Genomic DNA, 24451 nt, shown 5'->3' on the forward strand with positions numbered 1-24451 from the left:
ATTCTTTTCTGCGTCTACAGCGGGGAGGGGGTGTGGGGTTGTGTCTGTGATGGCCGATTATTTTACTCTGTTGTTGGCGGACCGACAGACAGAGAGAGAGAGAAACAAAGAGGGCAAGAGAGACAGATTCTAGGATTGTCGTGTTTTACGCAAGCGTGAAAGGATGTAAAAGGCAAAGGACGTAGCTAAGCTGAAGTGTATGAGCGGAGAGAGGAGAAGGGATATAATCCGAGAGAAGGAGGCCAGGCATGGAGACCACCTTCTCAAAATTGGAGGCGAATTTAAAATGCAGAGCTCCTGAGAGTAATGAATGTGATGCTCACAGAGCGACGATGATGGCGAGGAGAGAGATCAGCGATGAGATAGTGGCTGTAGCAATTAACCGTGATGGGCAGCGTGACAGAGAGGATGCATGTTTTCACTTATAGGGCGCTTTCTGAAAATGGCATCGACTCAAAAGCACCTTACATCACATCTCATCTCACCAATTCCAAAATCCTCCTGTAATGTAGCCAAGGGCCCTCCCAGTGGCAGCTGTCCCTGTGCAGCAAAAGGTGTACGCAGCACCGGCCTAGCCTGGCAGTTGGGAGGGATGTTGCTATGCGGCTTTTCAATTTGGGAATAAAAAAAAAGAGTCTAATCTGGCAAATTAGATCCTCAGGCCCGACCTGAAAGGGGAGGATAAAGATGGAACAATGAGACAGACGGCGCCTGTAGCAATGGCCACGATGGTAGCGGTGACAGAGAGAGGAGGAGGAGGATACAGATGGGACCTTGGCTGCCGCAACAACCGTAGCGGTAGCGGCATGAGAGAAAGTGGGCTTTAGAGAATGGGCGAGCGTGGAATCATCAATCACGTGGGACAGCTGTGCACTGGACTCTATCCAACAGGGCCAGCTATGAACCAAGGGCTGTATCCGAAAACATAACAACAGTCGTCCAATCTTGGCCGAACTCGTATATTATACAGGAGTAGAATCCGGTGACTTTTAACATCCACAATCGAGGTTTTTTTTTTTTCGGTAGAGCGCGTCGATTAAATATGTCGTTATACCCGCCATCACCTGACACAGCCAATTAGTAAGGTTTGTCAAGTAAAAAAAACATGCTAATCAGTTCCTATTTCAGCACACCGGTGTGATAGAGTGTAAACCCACAAAATCTACAACACACCGGTGTGCTGTACTAATAACTAATTGGCATGTTTTGTTCACGTGACAAACCTTACTAATTAGCTGTGTCAGGTGGTGGTGGGCTTAACGACACATTTATATCTGTGCAATCTAATCCAAAGAAGCTTCTATTATGGATACAATTGCTCGCGAAAGCCTTCGTGTTAAACTGACACATGACACATCAACAAAAATCGCTGCACGTTTCAGGTGAATCATTTCACGCTTTTAACTGAACATCGTATATGGTTTCCATATGCTACGGGAATGCCGCCATAACAAAAAATATATATATACCCCACCGATTTCAAATAAGCCTCTTACTCTTTTCTCAACAGCTGACTGAATGCTGCGAGAAGCGATGGATACAATTGTCTTAGAGAGGAGTTAAAAGATGGAAATACGTATATTTACCTAAAGTTTATCTACATTTTTCCGGCGGGGGGGGGGGGGGGAGTATCTGTAAATAACGGATGCTACCCTGATGTGATGGTCAGCATGCGCTGGACTCACATTCCCGGCACGGAGGTTGAACCAATGTGAAGGGTTTCTTAAATTCACCCTTTGCCTCTGTCAACCCAGTGGTGCAAATGAATTCACCACCCCGCAGTTCGTCGCCCGGTAGGTCATGTGTGGTCGGCCAAAGTGCGGGCACGCGCAGCTCTTTAAAGACGTCACGTGGAAGAGTAGGCCCAAAATGCGTGGCGTGGGAAATCAATTGCAGAGCTGCACCGATCACCTTTCTCGGTTTCACCAACCACTTTAATAATCTTTTATAGACAAAGTTCATGATTATTGGGACGTTTTTAATCTCCAGACTTTGACGTGATGCAGAGCACTTTCCCACCAATAGATATACGCGTAGCGCCGACGCGCCGCCGTTCAATGTTTAATGCGTTACTGATATATTTAGAGCTCTTAGTTCATTCCGGGGCTCGGCATTTGCCGGTTCATTATGCTCTTGGGCAGCGATCAAAAGGCTCTCAGTGTGGCGTAGAAATCCGTTCAATCATCGCTCTGCACGCTTCCCCCACTCACGGCGCATGGTTCAGGAGACAGCGTCGCGCGGGGGCTTTCAAGCGCGCTTCCGCGGCCGTCTGGAACGCTCTTCCTTCCGGCGTTAGGAAGCCTCTGGAGCTGTGCACTTTTAAATCATCTGCATTGAAAACTCATTTCTTTAGGGCTGCTTTTTGCGTTCAGTTTGTTGTCCTTCCCCCGCATCTTCTGATTAACATAACAAGTGCAACATACCATACATACAATAATATTGTGCATTTAGTATTCACACTATTATTCTCATAGCGCAAGGCAATCACGCTATTTTTCACACAGCCTGCAGTAGTTTCACAGCAGAGGGGTGATGATTGCTCTGCGTAATCCCACTTGAGTTATTTGCAGGTTAAATATTTCACCAATAAAACGGGTTTCTTGGCTTAGATCGCGTAAAAATATATAAACGTGTCGTTCAACTTTTGGCAAACAATGTGCTCATAGGGAAGGTTCTTGCCAAGCAAGAAAGTAGCAATGTGTTCATTTTTAACATGGATCTTCTTTTGTGAAAGAGCGGACATAGGAAGGCCATTGGCCAAAAAGACTTTACACCCAATGAGGTTTTACTTTTTGAACTACAGAGAGTGTGTGTGTGTGTGAATACATTTGTGTGTGTATTCGACACTGAGCCATAGTTTGTGTGAGTACACACTTCAAGTCTAGGGCATTTCCAGGATCATCATTTGCTGGTGGATCTCAATACCCTGTGGTATAATTAGAGATCATAATCACGTGTCCAGAGGTCGCTTGCAGGGATTGCACCCTTGTGCATCGGAGGTGCTTCGCCAAATGTGTAAATTCCACATTCCTATGGCGTGTATGTCAGAATCAGAATATTTATTGATGTTGTTGGAATCCGATAAACGATTAAGCTCGTTATTTTACAGATGTCCAGTAGGGGCGTGTAAGAACGTGACAACAACAAACGATACAAAACATGATAGTAGTGCAAAAGTACAAGAGAGATAAACGAATAACCCAAACACACACAATTACAACAATAAACCATCCCCATCCTACCAGGTAAAGCCTACTGAGCTTATTAACTTATTTATCAGAAGCTACCTGGCCACAAATGATAGCACAACAAAGTGTCTCATCATTTGGACATTTATAGCAGAAAAACAATCTAAATAATCACAATGCATGTTTATAAATGTGTGTTGAACTTCTTTCGCACCGTACATGGCCAACCGTGCTAATCGGAGGAGGTGTGAGCATAGCCTGGCATGAACCAGTCTATGGCTTGGAATTATGATGATGATGATGATGATTCCATTGCCTCTATTTGAAGTTGCGTAAACAATAATACACGTCCCCACTATACAATGAACACCCAGGCATCCCTAATGTATGTCTATATAACACATCCTAACGGATCGTCAGACCTGATTTAATAAGGGACGACAGGATGAATCGCAACGGGTACAAACATGCACGTGCTCAACTGAGATGCACAGGAGGGGAACGTGGAGCGGGGGGGTGGCAGATAATTCTATCCGAGCCAGGCGTGAGATATCACTTCCATTAGAACAACACGAGGTGCACGGAATGAAGATGGCGCTCAAGATTTGCCCGTGGGCGCAAACAAATCTCTTTCTTGAGCTCTCGCGACGCCGCCGCCGCCCGACTCGCCCGCCCTGCCCGCCGACGCCGGGCGAGGCAAAGCCGCTGCCGTGCTACGTGCTGCGCGAACCGCCGCGCGGCCGATACAGGGCTGTCAAGCACGCGCGCAACGCGTGGGGATGCGCGACAGAGCAAAACGGAGACGCGCGGCACGCGAGCGAAGACGCAAAGCGCCAAGCGGCGACGCGTCGGAGGAGCCGCTTGGCACGGCCGCGGAGAAAAAAAAACAACAACGCGGCGGTATAATCACTGTTCCCAGACGCGCCCGATAACAGCTTTAGCGGTGCGGCGCTGTTGCGATCAATGTTGTTTGTGTGTGTGGGGGACACACACACGCAAACGTCGCGTTGCGAATTAATTGATCGGCTCATAGGCGGCTGAGGGAACGGGTTCGGGTGGCAGGTAGGTTAGGAGATAACAGAGGCATGCAGACTGATACAGGACTCTAACGAGACAAAGGTGCCCCGCATAGGCTTTGACAGACTATTTGGGGCAAGTGCAGTTAGCGAGTAGCACGTGTGAAGGCTAGCACAGCGCATGAGGGGGTGGGGGTGGCTAACACCATGCCCGGCCGCCTTTGTCTCCCCAGTAGCAATGTCTTACACACTGCAACAGGTACTAATTTGAGGCTGAATCCACCTAGGGGACGCCCAGGACCGGTTCAGTGAATCGTCACTGGTGTTGGCCATGAGCGAGAATCGAAACCGGGTCGCCCGGGTTCGTAGCTCAGCGTGCTAACCGCTGCACCACCGCTCCCCATACAGAACTATCAACACACACACACACACACGGATACATAAGCCAATAAAGACATGCACACGCAATTGAAGACAGACATCCTCAGAGTAACTACTATTCACAAGCACCTATTATGGCCGGCACAGCATGGTCAACAGGGTGAAGTAGCCCGCACTATACCAACTCGCCTTTGTCTCCTGAAAGATGACACTTACACGCCGCTCAAAGTGCACGCGGGTGGGGTCAAATGTGAGCACTCCCACATCGTACAAAATGTCTGGCCAGATTAGAATAGTTGGCCCCAAAAACTACCTCAATCTCTCTCTCGGGGTGCTCTGCAAATGGGACATTACTGGTCCCTAGATTTTTCACCTGGTTTAACAAAACAAACTTGAACTTTCTCGAGACATCTCTACTGGTGGAAGTTCTACTGCCTGCAGTGGCGTGGTCAAGTGCTTGCGGGGCCGCAAGACTTTTTCCTTAACTGGGGGGAGGCCCAAGACAGGTCGAGGCACCACTTACCACTGAGGCATCTCACCTCGGGCAACCTTATCTTCTTGATTAAGCCTTCAATGCTTCTCTGCCACGTTCTATTCCGCGCACAGTGGCGTAGCAATTACATCGGGGGTGTGAACGGGAGCAAGGTCGCGAATGAGTCTCCGATACCAATTACTGGGATTCTCGTTCGTAAGCAGGGGCGGGAGACTAACTCAGCTCATTGAAATCAAAATTGATGTATGTATGCTGAACGTCTTTCTCGCGGTACGCAAGCCAAGCGTGCTAATCGGAGGCGCGAGCAACGTTTTTCCAAATCATAATTCTTCCTCTGCAATGTACCGCATTCGTTCAGAGCCTGTTCGCGATTGCGACTGTTTATTTTGTGACGTGTATCTTACGTCGACTGGATGCTGATCGACTGCTCCCCGCTTCCCAAATGAACTGATTCGAGAAACAAAATTCTACATTTTCGTGTGCGGTCCATCGGCAGGTTGTGCATGCGTGCGTGTGGTGGGGTGGCGTGTGAGTACTGACACCTCTTTCAAAACAGCTGGTCAGCGTGGAACAGTAGGCCAAATACCCTCCTCTGGAGCTCCCTCTGGCGGAGGCCCTTCCGCTAGCAGTGGTGTGAGTGAGCAAATGCAGGGCTGCACCTTCGCCTGTACATTTTTTCATCCGGTTGTCGAGCAGGGTACTTTTTTAATTGGAAGGAAGTACCCGTCTTATTAATTCTCACAAACGACTATCGATAGAATAAATGACACCTATTCGAACCAAGAATGAGAACAGGAAACCGAATGAGAGTGTTGAATAGTTGATCTGCAGGTGAATGACGTAGCAAGGCATATAGACAGACAAAGGTTCCCCGTATAACCTTTAACAGACCGTCGGGGCAAGTGCTGTTAGCGAGCGGCACCTATGAAGGCCGACACGGCACACGAGGTAATGGGTGGGCAACACCACAGCCGGCCACCTTTGTCTCCCCAGTTGCATGGTTAATACACCGTACCAGGTACTCACTTAAGGCTGAGTCGACCTCGATTGACAGACAGATAACAGCAGAGTAACAGTAGTGAGAGTACTTACAGGTAATTGGCCAAGTTGTGCTCTTGCAAGGTGTGCGTCTCAAAGCCATGTGGAACGGAGTCAAAGTAATCGTTTCCAATGCCACAAATGAAGCATTTCGTCTGAAAGGAAACACAGGGGAGAGAGGTCATTCATTAATCAAGCATCCGGTTCCCATTCACTCTCCTCCCAATGACCTGCAGCAGCCCGGCCATCGCCAACAACAATAATGCCATCGCCAACAACAATAATGCCAACGCCAACAACAATAATGCGTCAATGCAACGACAGTGGTTTTGAATCGATCAAAGACGCCCATCGCGATCGTAAACAACAACACAAATTCCATTAGCGTGAGGACCTGTTAGGGCTGGCACAGGACAACAGAATGTTAGCGCGGGAACGTGACTGGTCACAATTTTCTCCCCCCATTGCTGATGTACACGCATCCCGATGGTAAGGTAATGTCGGACTACAGCAAGTGCGAGCCAGGTTCAGATATCAATCGTCATGGTCGCATGTGGCCAGGAATGGCAACCGCTATAATGATAATAATACTGATAATTATGACGATTTTTATATCGCGCCATTACATTGCACGCCTTTTACAAGGGCACTCAACAATCATCAAGATACGTTAAGACGTTCGTCACTGGTCCATTGTGAAGAGGGAAAAGGCCACAAGACCGCCCCATGTTTAAACGGAATACCATTCACCTGGCAGGATATGAATGAACGCATCACCTTCACTGAAGACGTAGCTTTATCACTGAGTGCTAGACAAACTTCACGCATTTTTAGTAAAAATCTTTATTTTAGTTTGACATATGTGTACCTCACATTTTACTTCTCAGATTTCTCCGGTAAATTCCTTCTATCGAGATGGTGACTGGGCCCAGAAATGCGCTGCTAAGTGGATTGTGCCTTGTGTCTTTCTACAATACAATGTGCCAGCAAAATTTTCGAATTTCACTTTTAATATAAACGAGTTAAGGAAAATGTTTTGCTTCATGAAGGGTTTGTCTGTTACTCAATAGCCAATGTGAATTAGGTATGCCAATTAAAAAATTGGTCATCGAAAAAATATATATTTTTTATTTTATTCTTATCAGGCCGCATTGTGTAGAAGTGCAGTCTCAAATCATCAACTCTGTCTCTCTGGCCTATCTTGTTTATTTGCTGTGAAGAATAGATGTTGCCTGAAACGCAGCCTATGAGAATTCTTGCCTGTTAAGGCCACAGTGTCGTTGACGAGCGTGTTGATACCGGCTCAGGTAATATTCGCTACCAATGTTAGCTGTGGCCGGGAATCGAACTCAGGTCACCGGGTTTGTACCGCGGCACGCTAATCACCGCGCCACAGCTCCACCCACGCGTGCACGTGCTTTGTTCCAACCAATCCTGTTTTCATGTTGAAATAAGCATCGGGCAATGCGAATATAAGTCGGTGGCCTGAAGCCAGCGGTGAAATTTAACATTTCCACGGCAGGGACCGGTTTGTCCACGGCACAACCGCGGCAATAAATGGGCTGATTCAACCCCTGAGATTTGAGCTCTTTCAATTGCAAGCCTGAGCGCCACCCTGACTGTTTAATTATAATAATAACAATTATAATAATTATATGAAAATAATTAGCTGCCCTTTGTCAAGCCAGTGCCAGATGAAGGCCTCCCCAACGATGCGCGGGGTCACGAGGGTCGTCAGGTGGCAACGCGGCTGACTAATTAAACTGCTTACATCAACAAATCACTGGCGATTAATGCACTCGCAGATTTGTACCGAGGTAGAACGGAGTAACTGTTTACTGCATTTTGCTACGTGCAAAACACCAGTTTGATAGATGTCTCTTGTTCACATTTTCCACTGTGGTGTCAATCAGTGCGAACAAAAATAACCTCTCTGAATATATATCGACAGACGTGTGTCATAATCAACTCTGCGATAGAGAATTAATCATGTTTGGGTAGCTTTTCGCATTGCTCTTGCGTCGAGTCAATTTTTATAGTTCTAGAGATAATGCAAGAGATGTTGCTGAAATCAGTTGGCTCATTATACAGCCTCGATACAGTAATGAACTTAGCATCAGCTAAACAGGCTTTAAATAATGTACACAACATATGCGTTGGGGGGGGAAAAGGAAAATGAATCAATTCTGGACATCTCCACTGGTGATTGGACCCGGTGGCATTGTGGGCAGAGTACCCATTCCGATAACCATAACATTTAGAATTTCAATCTGGTTCATGGAGCATTATATCTCTTGGGTCAATACAATTGCACCTAATGATCTTGGAAAGGAGCCATTCCAGAAGTTGTTAAATAACTGCAAAAGTTGGACAGGTATGCATGTCTCAGATTGGCCTGAAATGCAATTTGGCCAAAGACCGTGTCTCCGGTGCTTAAATTTCTGCTGGTACAGTCCAGAATGCTGTTCCAGGAGTTATCTTAGCATGCCCCACTCATCCATCTTGCCTTATTCTGTCCTCATTATAACTGCAGTGGTAGGTGTAGCGGTTAACCAGCTGCACTCGGGACCCGGCAACTCAAGTTCGAATCCCGCTCACGGCCAACACCAGTGACAATTATTTGAACCGGTCCTGGGCCTCCCCTAGGTCGACTCAGCCTCAACTGAGTACCCAGTGCAGTGTGTGTGGTGCCGGCCACCCACCCCCTCGTGTGCCGTGCCGGGCTTCATAGGTGCGGCTCGCTAACAACACTCGCCCCAACAGTCTGTGAAGGCGATGCGGGGGGAGGGGGGGGGGGGCTTTGCGCTTGCGAAAAAACTCATTCATGTTTTTGCTCACGGGTTAGCAGATATTTCGCAGCATGGTACTTCCAATTAATAGGTGCACTTTGTACTTCCAAGCAGAAGTGTCCCTTCGCCGGTACACCCTACTCCGAGCCAGCCCTACCAGCATTCCCGAAAATATCGAGTGAGAAATCCAGCCCTGACCATGCCCCGTTGTTGAACGTCTTCTCTCCTGGGGTGATGGACCTCAACGCGGTCCTCAGACCTTCGATGAGGATGTTGCCGTGACGATGGTTTTGCCCGACTTTTTTTCTAAGCTGCGGCTCTCAGTGCCGACACGATCATCAGAGGGCCCTCCTGAGCCACCCGTAGCCCTTGACTGTGCGCGTGAAGCTACGAGGGTGTGAGAAGGCACCGTACCTCCATATCCTCCTTCACTTGCTCTTGCTGGTCTCTCAGCTCACCGAACGCGTCGATGATCAGACCTTTGGTGGTGTACGGGGGGGGGGGGGGGGAAACAAACGCATTTGCCGGTGAGTTCCCGAAGAACACGTACCTACGTTAGGGGATAATGCGAAGAAGTGACAACTCAGAATCGGAATGTTTATATATCCTGGAAGAATCTACATCATTAGACTTCCTTTGCCAGTACCAAAATGTAATAATAATAGGGGTTTTCCACTTTTTTCTGGCAACAAAACTGAAACCTTTTTACGAGGATTCATGTTACTGCATTAACCACAATACCTGCAGTCAAAATGCAAACAAAAAACATACTATGATAATATATGCATTGTCCTTGATACTGATTGGTCCACACCAAGGGACGGCTTTCTTTATAAAGCTGCACGCAATTACATGAGCCTGCGGGGTCCACGCTTCCTTTAGAAAGCCGTCCCTTGGTGTGGACCAATCAGTTTCAAGGACAATGCATATATTATCATAGTATGTTTTTGTTTGCATTTTGACTGCAGGTATTGTGGTTAATGCAGTAACATGAATCCTTGGAAAAAGGTTTCAGTTTTGTTGCCAGAAAAAAAGGGGAAAACCCCTATTATTATATCCTGGAGAAGTCCGAAGGGCTTTGAATATCTTTCTCACAGATGTCCAACTATTGGTCACCTCGCAGCCCAATGGGTTGGGACAATCGTCATCGTTATCAGCGACTGCTGGATGAAGATCTCCCCTAGCTATCGCGATCTCCCCCACAGTCACGTGATGCAACAATCCCCGATATGAACATGAGCTGATTTCATCGCCCCGTCTCCTCGACCGTGACTTGGCACAAAGTGGCCCAAGCGCTCGCTTCCTGCAAGTTGACCTGGACACCCTCGAGGGAGCATCAATAAGTAAGCCTTTGGGTCGCTTTGCCCTCCGACGTCTTTGCAGGTTGCACCGTGTGTGTGTGTGTGTGCCGCTCAGCTGAGCCGTTTCACTTCCTGAAGAAGCTACCCGGGGCAGGCGGAGCGGAAACGCCAGGACGTCGTGCCGAAAACAAGGAGCGTTGCGGCCCGAAAACTCGCCCGTGGAGCTACGCGGCAGCACCACAACCGCAAAGGCCTACGCACGCAGTATCTAGTGGTTTGGCAATAACCGCCACAATATGACCCCAAAGTGAGACACTGACACGGGTAAATTGGGAGGTGCCGCGCCTGGCGAGATGTTAACTCCCTCGCCCGGTATGCAGGACGCCGCGGGTTCAATCCCAACCCCGAGTTTGCATGTTCTCCCCACGGTCGCGTGCATTTTCTCCGGGTCCTCCGGTTATCTCCCACTCAACGCTTAGAATCAACGTGCCTTTAGAGTAGTTGGCGGCTATAGATTTCCACATAAGCCAGTTTGTTGAGTAGTCATTCGTTATAGCCAGGCTGCTTCTGAAAAAGAGCTATATAGCTCAGTGGGCCTTACCTGGTAGAATAAAAAGTTTAGTTTACGAAGGTGCGTGGACCCCACAGGCTCATGTAAACGTGTGCAGATTACCAGTCCTATGCACAGCTCTGTGAGGCGCCGTGGAATTAATTTAGCGCGTCGATATTTGGCACGGTGAGTGACCTGACCAGCCCACGCTTGATGTGCGTGTGTGAATAATCGGTGTGTGTGTGTGTGTACCAGAACAAGGACACGCGTACGATGTCAATGCGACCCAGGGAAATTATTTTTGTCATTAAGCGTCGCACAGGACACACTCACAATTACTTTTAGTCACCACCTCGGTTAAGAGCACGGTCAAGGTCAAGAGGTCATGACTTTTGATGCCACCGCTCATAACCGCCGTTCCGTTCAAGTCTGCCAGATCACACGGATGGTGCACGGTCGACACCTTGACCTCCAGACTCTGCTCTTACAAACATGAATGAATCACGTGCTCAGCAATTGCCAATGGCACTTGGTTAATAAAGTTGAATCCTGTCCAGCTGCCATCGCACAGGATAATAATAGTAGCGATGCTGAGCGGTACGTTGTAGGTAGGTGGACAGGTCGGTGGATAGGCTGGTAGGTAGGTTGGTACGTTTAATAAACTGGTAAGTGTATACAGGTAGGTAAGTTGAACAGACCAGTAGGCAGGTGAATAGACTGGTAAGTGTATACAGGTAGGTGAGTTGAACAGACCAGTAGGCAGGTGAATAGACTGGTAAGTGTATACAGGTAGGTGAGTTGAACAGACCAGTAGGCAGGTGAATAGACTGGTAAGTGTATACAGGTAGGTGAGTTGAACAGACCAGTAGGCAGGTGAATAGACTGGTAAGTGTATACAGGTAGGTGAGTTGAACAGACCAGTAGGCAGGTGAATAGACTGGTAAGTGTATACAGGTAGGTGAGTTGAACAGACCAGTAGGCAGGTGAATAGACTGGTAAGTGTATACAGGTAGGTGAGTTGAAGAGACCAGTAGGCAGGTGAATAGACTGGTAGGTGTATACAGGTAGGTGAGTTGAACAGACCAGTAGGCAGGTGAATAGACTGGTAAGTGTATACAGGTAGGTGAGTTGAACAGACCAGTAGGCAGGTGAATAGACTGGTAGGTATATACAGGTAGGTGAGTTGAACAGACCAGTAGGCAGGTGAATAGACTGGTAAGTGTATACAGGTAGGTGAGTTGAACAGACCAGTAGGCAGGTGAATAGACTGGTAAGTGTATACAGGTAGGTGAGTTGAACAGACCAGTAGGCAGGTGAATAGACTGGTAAGTGTATACAGGTAGGTGAGTTGAACAGACCAGTAGGCAGGTGAATAGACTGGTAAGTGTATACAGGTAGGTGAGTTGAACAGACCAGTAGGCAGGTGAATAGACTGGTAAGTGTATACAGGTAGGTGAGTTGAACAGACCAGTAGGTATTTATTTGGATAGACTGGGAAGTAGGTACACAGGTAGGCAGGTAGATATGTATGTACATGTACAGCCTTTTTGCCAAAATCCACTGCTGGATGAGGGCCTCCCCATGCCATGCGGGACATGGGGGTGATCTGACCATACAGTAAAACCTTGGATTGCGAGTAACTTGGTCTGCGAGTGTTTTGCAAGACGAGCAAAAATTGTAAATATTAATTTGATAAATGAGCGAGGTCTTGCAATACGAGCAGTACGTATACGCTTTGTCTGCCGAGCATCACGTGATCACAACTGATATACGAGTGCTTTGATATACGAGTGCTTTGGCTTACAAACACGTTTCCGGAACGAATGATGCTCGCAATCCAAGGTTTTACTGTATTTCACACTGCTGGCAAGTGCGGGCTGGCGAAGGTCATGCACATAGGCATGGGAGCATAGTGCAGCAAAACGATGGAATTGATTGGGAGGTCGTTTACGAAATGAATAGATAGCTCTACAAGAAGGCCGCTGAATAACACAGGTAGGTAGGTATGTGAGTACACTGGCGGGTAGGCAGGAAGGCAGGTGCATTCATAGTCTCCATGGAAAGTCACCGCACAGTGATTTTGCGATCCGCGGGCTCAGCGGCGTTCAGTCTGTCAGCGGAATTAGTGACGTAAGTATTCATCAAGAAAGTGTTTGCTTTTTTTTCTGAGTCAGCAACGGCTGAACACCGAGAATAGGGTTTTTCCCCTTTTTTTCTGGCAACAAAACAGGTGTTAAGATGTTAAAACACCAAACTGAAACCCTTTACAAGGAATCATGTGTGCATTAACCACAATGCTTGTGGTCAGAATGCAAACAAAAAACATACTCTGATCATATATTGCGTTGTCTTTGAAACTGATTGGTACACACTGAGATGAGTGGCCGATGCACCACCTGTGCCCCCTACTCTGCCAACTCGCTGTGTTTTAGCCACCAGGCGCTTCGCTCGTTGTTGTGAGCGTCGCTCCTCCACCCTCTGTTGTTGCTGGAGGGCGACTGCCTCCAACTGCCCAGTAGCGTCCTTCACGAGCCTCCTCCACAGAGGCCGATCTTGACACCGCTGGTACCAGTCTTTGGCAAGTCCACTCAGCTCCACGTCCTCCTGTACCACATCACTCCATCTCTTATCTAGCCCGTGCCACGCCCGTCCAGCCCCCCATATCCGGCCGAACAACACACGCATGCACACGCGAGCGCCAAATGAAATGTAAAATAAAAATTTAAAAAACGCCCGGGGTGCGTTAGCGGCGGGCACGGCTCACCCTGGATGATGGCGAGGAGGATGACGATGATGAAAAAGAAGAAGGTGATGTCGAACATCATGCGGTAGACCTCGTATTCGTCGCCCGCCGGGTCCTCGATCTCGTCTCCGATGCCCCCGCCGGCGCGCACGCCCACGTACAGGTGGAAGATGTAGCACTGCGCAGGGGGAGAAGACCAGGCTCACTCGTGAAACTCTTCGTGGCGGTTGGGCAGAACAATTAAACTCAAAACTATTGGATGTCAACTACCTCGCCTGGTATACAGGAGGTCGTGGGTTCGATCCCAATCCTGACGCCTGCTGTATATTTGGAGTTTGCGTGTCTCTCTCTCTCTCTCTCATCATTATCACGGTGACTAGGAGATGTTAACTACCTCGCCTGGTATACAGGAGGTCGTGGGTTCGATCCCAATCCTGACGCCTGCTGTATATTTGGAGTTTGCGTGTCTCTCTCTCTCTCTCATCATTATCACGGTGACTAGGAGATGTTAACTACCTCGCCTGGTATACAGGAGGTCGTGGGTTCGATCCCAATCCTGACGCCTGCTGTATATTTGGAGTTTGCGTGTCTCTCTCTCTCTCATCATTATCACGGTGACTAGGAGATGTTAACTACCTCGCCTGGTATACAGGAGGTCGTGGGCTCGATCCCAATCCTGACGCCTGCTGTATATTTGGAGTTTGCTTGTCTCTCTCTCTCTCTCATCATTATCACGGTGACTAGGAGATGTTAACTACCTCGCCTGGTATACAGGAGGTCGTGGGTTCGATCCCAATCCTGACGCCTGCTGTATATTTGGAGTTTGCGTGTCTCTCGCTCTCCCCGTGGTCGCGTGGATTTTTCTCCAGGTCCTCCGGTTTTTCCCTCCACATTTAGGATCGACATCGCGCGTTTTGAGTATTTGGCTGCTATAAATATCCACATGAGGATGATGAGCCACTTCGTTCAGCTATCATTTGCGGCCCGGTCGCCTCTGAAAATAAGCTAAATAGCTAATTGTACCTTAAATTGTCGAAAGATTAGTTTCGTTTCAACAGTTTCACCTGCCGTGCCCGGAGATCGAATCAGCGACCTCTGGATTGCAAGTTCTGTCTTTGAGCCACTACACTGTGGGGGGGGGTGGGTGCTCATTATACTGTCAAAACATTATTCAGGCAAATAACCTTAGCTTGCAGGAGCTCAATATTCCATGTTATAAATACAACTGACAGAGACATACGAGCTTCGTTTTTTGGGCGGGAAAAAGTTTGCGCGTTGAGAGAAAGTTGCAGCCTTTGCTGAACTTACGATCGTTTATTATATATATAGCACGAATACACATTTCAAAAAGCGAGTAGAATCTGCAGTCTCATTAATACGAATCATAAACATGCTGGACTTGCGCCTTACAAACGCGCAATTCCTCAGGTGAAAAAAAAACCTTCTCTCAAATTGAGAATTGCGCGTTCGGTGTCACGGGGTAATTTCACAAACAACGCGTACTTATAAGAAGAGGTTTAAACCCTTTCTGGCAATAAAACAGCTGATGTTAAGATGTTAAAACACCAAACAGAAAACCTGCTGCAAAAGAATCGTGCCTGCGTTGACCACAAGTGCTTGTGGCAAAACACGCAAACAAAACGAGATGCTCTGATAGTATCTGCATTAAATTTCGATTTAAAGCTTTCGTGACTGCAATGATTCATCTCCTTTGGTTCTTTCGGTAAAGTCACGTAGAATGAGAATAAAATAATAAATTGATAAAATAAAATAACACAATAATATTCTCACGACGTTTCGGCCACAACACAAGCGGCCTTCATCAGGTGAAGGGACGAGACTGTCTGGTAGGACAGCCCTAACGAAACGTCGTGAGAATATTATTGTGTTATTTTATTTTATCAATTTATTATTTTATTCTCATTCTACGTGACTTTACCGAAAGAACCAAAGAAGAAGTATCTGCATTGTCCATAAAACTGATTGGTCCGCACCAGAGACAGCTTTGCCAGAACGGGTATTCTTCTATTTTGATACTGGCAAGGGAGGTCCTACGATTTAGCTGCTCATCCCGAAACAACACCTACGTATTGATAACGCATACAATAACAACAATAAGCGTCATCCGCGTGTGTAAAGTGTCGCATTTCGTCCGTAGATTCCAATGCGTCACTGTTGTTACGGGAAGCCGGGGAATGAACAGAACCTGCGGGGTATAAACGGCCAGAAACGAGCAGAGGGGTCGAGGCCAGCCGAGGGAGGTGAGTTTTCAAGACGGGACTTAAATATATCTCACGACTCTGATTGGCTTAGGGGCCGTCCGTAAATGACGTCACGCGATTTTGGACGATTTTGGACCCCCCCCCCCCTTCGTCACACGGTGTCACAAAAAGTCAGACCCCCCCCCTCAAATATGACGTCACAAAGCTCTACCCCCCCCCCCTCCCAAAAAAAATCAAACATGCTTCAAATCGCTTTAAACTATTGTCATTGTAGTGCGTATTTAATGTGGCGCTGCACTCTGATGTTGTAGAATTTGTATTGTTTTATATATATAATTGTTTTATTGTTTCCCTTCAACGTGACTTTACCGAAAGAGCTAAGAATATGAATATAATAGAACGTGTTGTCTATATTTATTTAGAGTTGCGCATTTTGATGTGACGTCACATTTCCCAACCCCCCCTCCCCTCCCCTCGTCACACATCGTCACAAATGTCTGACCCCTCTCCCCCCCCAGGTGCGTGACGTCATCAGCAAAGGTAAACCTTTCCCAAAGCTTGGGAACTGCAGGGTGGTGAATTCCCGACCAGCCCCCTGCAGGTACAGAGCCTTGACCTCGGGAGTGCTTTAGAGGGCAGCGATCCGAAGATCTCGGGAACCTCGTTGAGGAGTAATCGTGGATCGATTCCCTATAGATATTGTGGGGATTTACCCGCTGAGAGCCTTTGGTTAGCTGACTTGAATATAAAATAAAATAAAAACCTTCATAAATGCCGACGTTTTGTGTCGTTTCACAAAGGTTCAGCTTCACACGTCTTGGGTCGAGATGGGGCCCCCAGCTGTAGAGCGTTCGCCGCTAGTTGCAGGAGTTCGAGTCCAACTTAATTTGTTTGTCGGGCGGTCGGAGGTGGTTTATACAGCGAATTGACATTACACCTACACTATCTGTATGTACGTAGAACTTCTTTCACACCGTACGTAGCCAACCGTACCAATCAGAGGTGCGGGGTGAAGAGGACAAAAGAACCCGATGATGAATGATGCTGTTGGTGGTTTGGTAGTAGGGCAGACAATGTCACGCCAGTAGTTTTGTTCGAGTGTGGGACAATTGCACTTGGTCAAAATGCTGCAAGAAAGCGGATTGGCCTGGGGCGTGCGATGATCACAAGCATCGTTGGCAATGGTCAATCCACTGCTGGACGAAGAAGCCCTTCCCAATCTGCCGTCAATCGCTCACAATTCCTGCGACGTAATAAGTCCACCTGGCGCCTGCAGCAGGAGCCGATTTCATCGATCCGTCTCCTCGAAGATGATTTTTTTACGGGAAAATAACGATCCTGCTCAGACCGTCGATATAAGCATCGGAAAAAAGCGGGCAATTATTTCATTGCTCCATCTCTCTCCCTGGTGGAACCGTCCCGTCGGGATGCGTATGGCGATGGAGAACGGATTAATTTATAGTGTGGTGATTAGCGGGAATGTTGTGGTACGTCTCACACAGGGTAAAGCTCATTCTCTTCCACGGAACATTCTCTGCATTCTGGAACATCCTCTCTCTCTATCTGTGGACCTGCATCTGCCATCCATTCATCATGCTCCCAAATTAAATCCATACCCGTATATATCCCTCGCATAACCTTTGTAAGGTTGCGCACATGAGCTATATAGTAATTTTTTAGTAGGAGTTATTTATTAAAACCAATGTTATTTTCTCTCAAAAATACGACACGGACAATATTAATGAACATATACAAAACAAAAAAAAGCAACGCATGTGTCAATAAAAAAACTGTGTGGCCTTAAAAGGAAGAAAATATTATAAGAGGCAATGTTCGTGATGTCTCTGGCTCCAGCCCTTTTTGCACAGCACACAAATTGCCCAAAACGTTGCCTATTGGAACTAGTTTCATATTTTTTTGTAAAATATTTTTTAAAAATATATTTCTTTTATATATATATTTTTTTATATTTCTTTAATATTTTTGTTAAATATAAAAAAGAAAAATTACATTTGTTTGTAAATATATATATTTTTTTGTTAAGGCCACAGTGTGTCTGACGCGCGTGCGTCGAGTTTTCTGTTATTTTGTGCTGATCGTGCACCAGCCGCCAGCGTGGCATCACTCAATATTGTATTCCACAAAACAAAGTACCGTTGACATCCAGGGTTCTAATAATAATAATAGGGGTTTTCCCCTTTTTTTCTGGCAACAAAACTGAAACCTTTTTACGAGGATTCATGTCTGCATTAACCACAATACCTGCAGTCAAAATGCAAACAAAAAAACACACTATGATAATATATGATGCATTGTCCTTGAAACTGATTGGTCCACACCAAGGGGAAGGCTTTCTTTTGAGCCTCGGCCCAATTGGTGCTCGACCAGGTGACGCCAAAAAGGGGAAAACCTTATTATTATATGTTGGTACTGGCAAAGGAGGTCTAATGATCCAGTGTTCTTTTAAGAATGGTTGGGAAACATGCACGTTGCTTTATTTACTGTCTCCTTTGGGCATTTACGTATTTGTATAGACAACTGGGGGCATCGTTGGTGTCGTGGTTTGCACATTGCGCTCTGAACTTGCTCACCTGAGTTCAACGCTTGGCCGCGGCTAACAGTAAGTGAAGTATGGTCAGACAAATCAAACCACTGATGCAGTCGGAGGAGGCATTCATCCCAGCAGTGGGTTGACAAAGGGCCGTACACATTTATAATAGGGGAACGGTGGCAGAGTGGTGAGTGTACTATGCGACAAACCCAACAACCTGAGTTTGATTCCTGGCCACGGCTGACGACAGTTCGTGAGTGATGCCTGGGAATCCCTTTCACCGACCTGCACCGACCAGTATGGTGAAGTATGGTCAAACCACCCCCATAATCATCAAGGGGTGGGTGTGACCTTCATCCGAGCAGCGAACTGACAAAGGGCTTGACACTTACAATCGGGGAGTGGTGGCACAGTGGTTTGCACGCTGCGCTACACTCTCAGCAACGTAGCTTCCGAATCCTGCTCAAGTGCAAACATCAGTGCCAAGCGATGTGAACCTGGCCAGGACCTCAGCTCAGCCAATTAAGCTTCAAACAATGAGCAGGTGCTGGCCACACCATCCTCTTCATTGTGCTGCGAACTTCCTTTCACATTGCACGTGGCCAACCGTGCTAGTCGGAGGTGCCGGGGGAAGGACAAACAAAATTAAACACATCGCCAAGCCTGCGTTGACGTGTGGCTCACTCGTGCACCTGCTGACGCTCTGCGGGCTAAGCGGAGGAACTTGACCATTTCTTTGTGTTTCAAAAGGCGATTTGTGTCTCCAAACAGAAAATCAGCATTGGGGCTCCCCACCATCTCATTTGGTGGGTCCCCCAAGTCCAGCGGTGGAAATTCCACATTCCCTGAGCAACGGGCAGGCTGTTTATCTCTTGATATTTCAGTTGCCTATGAAGGGCACGCGTCACAAGGGACAGTAAGTAAAGGGATGCAGCCCTGCTATTGCTCGATCGCGTTACTGCTGGCAGTACGGTCTCCACCAGACGGAGCTCTGGAGAGCCTATCTGGGAGGTATTTGGTATGCTCTTAGATGAGGTGGAAGTACCCACACTTTACCCCACCACACGCGACATTCCAATCGAGTGACAGCGGCATCACCCGATGTAAGCTGCTGGGTGGACAGAGGCGGGTTGGGAGGGATTTTAAAAAAAAACATCACTGCCAACATCGTTTCAACTGCCGCGCCAGGAGACAAACTTGAACCGGCATCCTCCGGATTGCAAATCCAACGTGGTGACCGATTTGCATGGGCTGGCTACGTACGGTGCTAAAGATGTTCAATGTACGCACAACGCACGTGCGTACAACAACGCGGGCCGTAGAGTTGGCAGGGGACTTGGCTAAAATCCCTCGTGGCAAAAGTAACCGAGACGCCTGCCCGGAATCGAACCGTGAGGTCCACACAGAACCGGCGAGCGTCCGCCACAGACCACTCCAGGCAACCGAACGGCCAGTACGAGCAACCGGTACGAGCAACCGCCAGTACGAGCAACCGCCACCGGTCGTCAACGCCCCCCCCCCCCCACGTGCACCGCTTGTTATTCCTCCGGATTTTCACCACCTTCCTCCTTCCCTCCACCCCCTCCCCGTTTCGCGCGCCAACCAGGCAGGCGCAATAAATCATCGCCGGGGGCCAAGCAGCCGGCCCCCTCGAACACCGAATTGAACACCAACACCGTGTTAAGAGGCAACACCTGCGACCGTTGCGCGGCAATTATTCGAAACCTTTTTGCCGTACGGATTTCGCCCGAAATGTCACGCGGAGAGCCGAGCAATGCTTGGCCCTTTACCCTGACGACGGCGTGAACTCCAGCTGCAAGCTCATCAGTGATACCACATCGCGGTAATTGTGAGAGTGGACATCGGAAAAGGTGAAGGAGGGGGCGGGGAGGTGGGCAAAGGCGCAGCCCTGATATCGGTTGCTCACGCCGCTGCTGGGCCACAGGCACCTCCGAACAACAACAGAAGAGCCGCGAGAAACCCCCCTCCCGCCTCCAGGAGGGTATGCCGACCTACTTTTACACCCTGGTCAGACACCTTGGTAAGGGGTTGGCGTACCCTCGCTTTGCGCCATCTCGCACGCGAGACCTTGCTGATCGTCTCTTCTTTCTTCGGCTCTTCATCGCGATCGATGAAGAGCGCGGAGGACGGCTAGCTGAGGCAGCATTTTCCTGCGCGCCGACCAGGTGAGAGCCCAGCCCTTGAGCGGGAGCGTCTGTGGGGGGCAAGAGTTTGCCGCTCGTCTGCTGGACGGGATTCGCGTCGTGCCGCTGGTGCTTTGGTGCCGATAAAAAAAGAACGTTGTGCCCTTTTGTCTTCAACTCTCTTGACCGAATTGGCCGCGCGGCCACTTCTCCACTGCTTGCGGTTGGCCCTTGACACTTTCCATCGCGCGCCTCCACATTGATATTGGCTGTCTCGAGGTTTCTTTTAACCGTGGTGAACCCACGGACGCTGCTGGATGGACAGAAGCGGTGGGGGGGGGGGGGAGATTTGCAGAGGCTTTGTGGGGCTGCAGTCCAATGAGATTTGAATTGCAAGCCCAGCATGCTGCTGATCATTAGACCGCGGCAGCGACGCTCGCCATTATGCCGCTACCACAGCAGCAGCAGCCACAGCAGCAGCAGGGAGTGGATACCCAAATAGAATTGCCAAGGTTGCCCTTGCCGGATGTAGTGGTGTGTGCACCCACAACGACGCAGTTGCTTTCGAAGTCCTCCTCTTCGTCTTTCTGTCTTCTTTTTCATCTCCTTCTTCATCTTCTTCTTCCGTACGGCTGATGTAGATGCAGAGGCAACAACCCCAATTTCACATTCAGGTGGTCAAGCCAGGCAACTGCGTCAGCAGCAGTGGTGGCGGAGTAGTGTATCGCCGCGATGCCTCCTTCGTGTCTCATGGAAGTGAAGTTGATGGATCACACAGAGATCAACGTGTGGTGCGAGATTGCCCAGTCCGCTCGGGCTACGAGGTGACCAGCAGGAGAACAGCGAAGGGGGGGGGGGGGGGTTCCTAGCCCATTTGTGTGGACCTTTGACCTTTAATCCCCCCCCCCCCTGGCCTCCGTGGGCACCGCAGTCTACGCCCATGGATGAATCGCGAATTAAAAACAATCCATGGATTGGGATGTTCGGCCAATTCATTTGCTCATGAATGCTTGTGGGAAAAGTCAAGAATGATTGTCTTGTGGATGGGCTGGTCCTTGCCATAGGAAAGTGGAATGCACACCCTTGGCTCTGGGCATCCGATGAAGATGAGGCCCAGCAAATGGCAGCATGAGCACGGGTGCGCTTTGTCTTTGAAACTTTAAGGACGCCACCGTAACTCTCCTCGCATAACCTCGGTTAACAGGACGTATTTTACACGGGTTCATAAATCTCATTGGACCGCGGCTCCACATTAAGAACACGACAATGACTGGGCCGCACTTGAGATGGCTTTAAATTAATTCCTTCATTCATCCATTCGCTCGGCTCCCAAGCACAGCAGCGCTGCCTTCTGCCCGTTTGACGGAGGCAGCCTGAGGGACTCGCTGTCATTACGGGCCTACAAAAGGCTTCTCATCCATCGCGTGTAGTTTGACTAATAAGGGCCAGAAACTGTGGAACTCCACGGTCGCTTCGTACGAATGGCAGCACGGGAAGTCCTCCGGAGTAGCTCACACTGAGGCGGGCGCTCATCTGCTGTACAGTGTGTACAGTATCAAAATCATTTTTCTTTGCAAATGTATGCTAATGCAGACTCGAACGCCTTGTAACAGGGCGTCTATCACCTTAACACCCTCCATGTATGAATGCCACGGAGTGTAAAGCCTTTTATTTTTTTCTTCCATCATTCAATACCAATGACAGTGGCAAAAAAAATGGCCCCCGTGGAGATTTAAGCGGTGGGAAGCGTCTCTTATCTTCCACTCGTGGCGGAGACGAGTGTGTCGACCGCACGGCGTCCGAACGCAATCATTCACCGCCGTGCAGAGTTCACGCGGAAGCGAGAAGCCAGGAAAGGGGTTCAGTTGGCCGGGGGGAGGGGGGGTTGGGGGAGGAAGAGGGATGGGCGGGGGGGTCACTGATGAGGTCTCCGGCGAGCGGAACGGAGTTCCACTCACGGTGAGCATGTCGTTGCATTTCATGTCGGGTTCGTCCTCGTCCTCGCTCTTGTTGTAGAACTTGCGGAAGAAGTTGAAGGCGATGACGGTGTAGAGGTAGACCACCACGGCCAGCAGCCCCACGGTCAGCACCAACTGCTCAGCACACGCGCACGCACACACATGCACAGCATTGGAGCCATCAGCACGGCTCACGTCCAATTCCCAATGACCTTCGGAGCACAGCTTCAGAAGTGGGATCACTTACGCGCACGAACAAAAGATAATGACAAAGATGCCACCCTCCCACCCCCACCCCCATGTAACCTACGTAGATTGTTGGGGCAAGTGCTGTTAGCGAGCACGTACGAAGGCCGGCACGGCACACGAGGGGGGGGGGGGGGGGTGGCGTGGGCAGCACCACGTGCAGCGCATCGTCGTCTCTTCCTGCTGCTGGTGTTTACACCTCGTGCTCGTTTAAGGCTGAGTCAGCCTAAGGGAGGTGGCTCAATACAGGTTCAAATTGTTTCTGATGTGAGCCACAGCTGGGTATCTAACCGAGGTTGCCAGGTTCGTAGTGCAACGTGCGACAACCACAATGCCACCGCCCCTCACACACAGCACTTGAACAGCAATAACAACCGGCATTCGCCGCACCAGGAACGCATTTGAGGCTAAGTCAACCTAGGGGAGGCCCAGAACCGGTTAAAAATTCGCCAAGGTTATTTGTCGCGAGCGGAAATCGAGCTCGGGTCGCCGGGTCTGGAGTACGACCCACTAACCACTGCACCACAGGTACAAATTCACACACACGCATGGGACAAGCAAAGGAAGAGCGTTAACCCCCATGTCACGCCAGCACCCTCTGCACGCCGCTCGCTGAAGCGACCTTCCCGGCATTGCAGGCGTTGCAGAGATATGCACCGCCATGCAGGTGGCTTATTTTTGTTTTTAATAAACCGGGGAACCATGCGAGCATATTGCTTCAATGACCTTCAAAAATAGCGCACCCCAGTTCTCATTATACAAATGCACGCCCCCACAACGTCACGCACCGTCAGCAGAGGCTCAAACTCGTGAAGGAGTGCCGAGCGCCTCTGGCGGGAACGAGAGGCTGGGAACGGGTCGAAGAGGAGAGCATTCTCGGATCCAGAATTCTGGATTCCAGAATTTCTGGATTGCAGGAGAGAATTCTGGAATCCATAATTTTCTGGGATCCAGAATTTCCTCCTGGGAGAGAATTCCCAGAAGAGAATTTTCTCCTGGGATCCAGAATTCTCTCCCGGATCCCAGGAAGAATTCTGTATTTCTGGATTCCAAGAATTCTCTCCCAGGAGCGAATTCCCAGATTCCAGAATTATCTCATGGGATCTAGAATTTCCAAGAGAGCATTCCCAGGAGCATTAAACACGTAGGCTTTCGCGGCTAATATTATTTTTTAAAAAACATCGATTATGGATAATTCCCAGGAGAGGATTCTCTTCTGGGATCCAAATTGATATTGTTGGCGAAAGGTAAGAAGAGTTTCATTGACGCACATACATCTCTAAGCCTTTATCTTCCCCAATTTTTTATTTTCCAAAAACATCTTGTAACAACAGCAGTGGATTAATCATGGCTATGATGAGAATGAGTGAAGACTGTCCATCCATGCTTGACCACGGAATTGCAAGCGTAGCATGAAATCAGCAAAACACAGCCTCGTGTGCATGCTTTACACTGGAATAACAAGAATTGGCTGCTACGATTAATGCAAGGTGAGTTCAAATGAATGTTGAAATGTTTGTCAAGATATTTACACTTGGTCACATGGCACAGTGGCCACTGGCGGGGGGGGGGGGGGTGGCACGTGCCCCCCCCCCCAATAATCCGATCGAAATCCCTAATGTCGATCGGATCATTGGGGTTTATTAGAAATAAATCGGCATTTTCCGACCCCCACTGCCACTGTGTACCATATTATTACGTGCTAGGACAATAGTCTGAGTTCATAATTGGCAATAAGTAACGGAAAAGCGGTTATAAGTGACTCACATTATTGTGCGCAGTTGCGTATACAGTCCACGACTTCCCTGAAGGCAAACACCTTTAGCGAGCG

General features: G+C 48.7%; 1 protein-coding gene across 11 annotated transcripts in view; it reads right to left on the reverse strand.

The window, feature by feature from the left end:
* The window catches only part of LOC116953891 (ryanodine receptor 2-like), a 321447-nt gene that overhangs the window by 22246 nt on the left and 274750 nt on the right, over positions 1 to 24451 (reverse strand). For all 11 annotated transcript variants that reach the window (XM_076051967.1, XM_032974196.2, XM_032974194.2 and 8 more), the window contains 4 exons: positions 22375 to 22509; positions 13521 to 13677; positions 9320 to 9384; positions 6171 to 6271 (listed from right to left, as the gene is read on the reverse strand). In XM_076051967.1, the coding sequence (XP_075908082.1) occupies positions 6171 to 6271; positions 9320 to 9384; positions 13521 to 13677; positions 22375 to 22509 (458 nt within the window). The remainder of the gene's footprint in view (positions 1 to 6170; positions 6272 to 9319; positions 9385 to 13520; positions 13678 to 22374; positions 22510 to 24451) is intronic.

Source organism: Petromyzon marinus, chromosome 53 (assembly GCF_048934315.1).
Source record: "Petromyzon marinus isolate PM22_M1 ecotype Great Lakes invasive population chromosome 53, UKy_Petmar_22M1.pri1.0, whole genome shotgun sequence".
Lineage (NCBI taxonomy): Eukaryota > Metazoa > Chordata > Hyperoartia > Petromyzontiformes > Petromyzontidae > Petromyzon > Petromyzon marinus.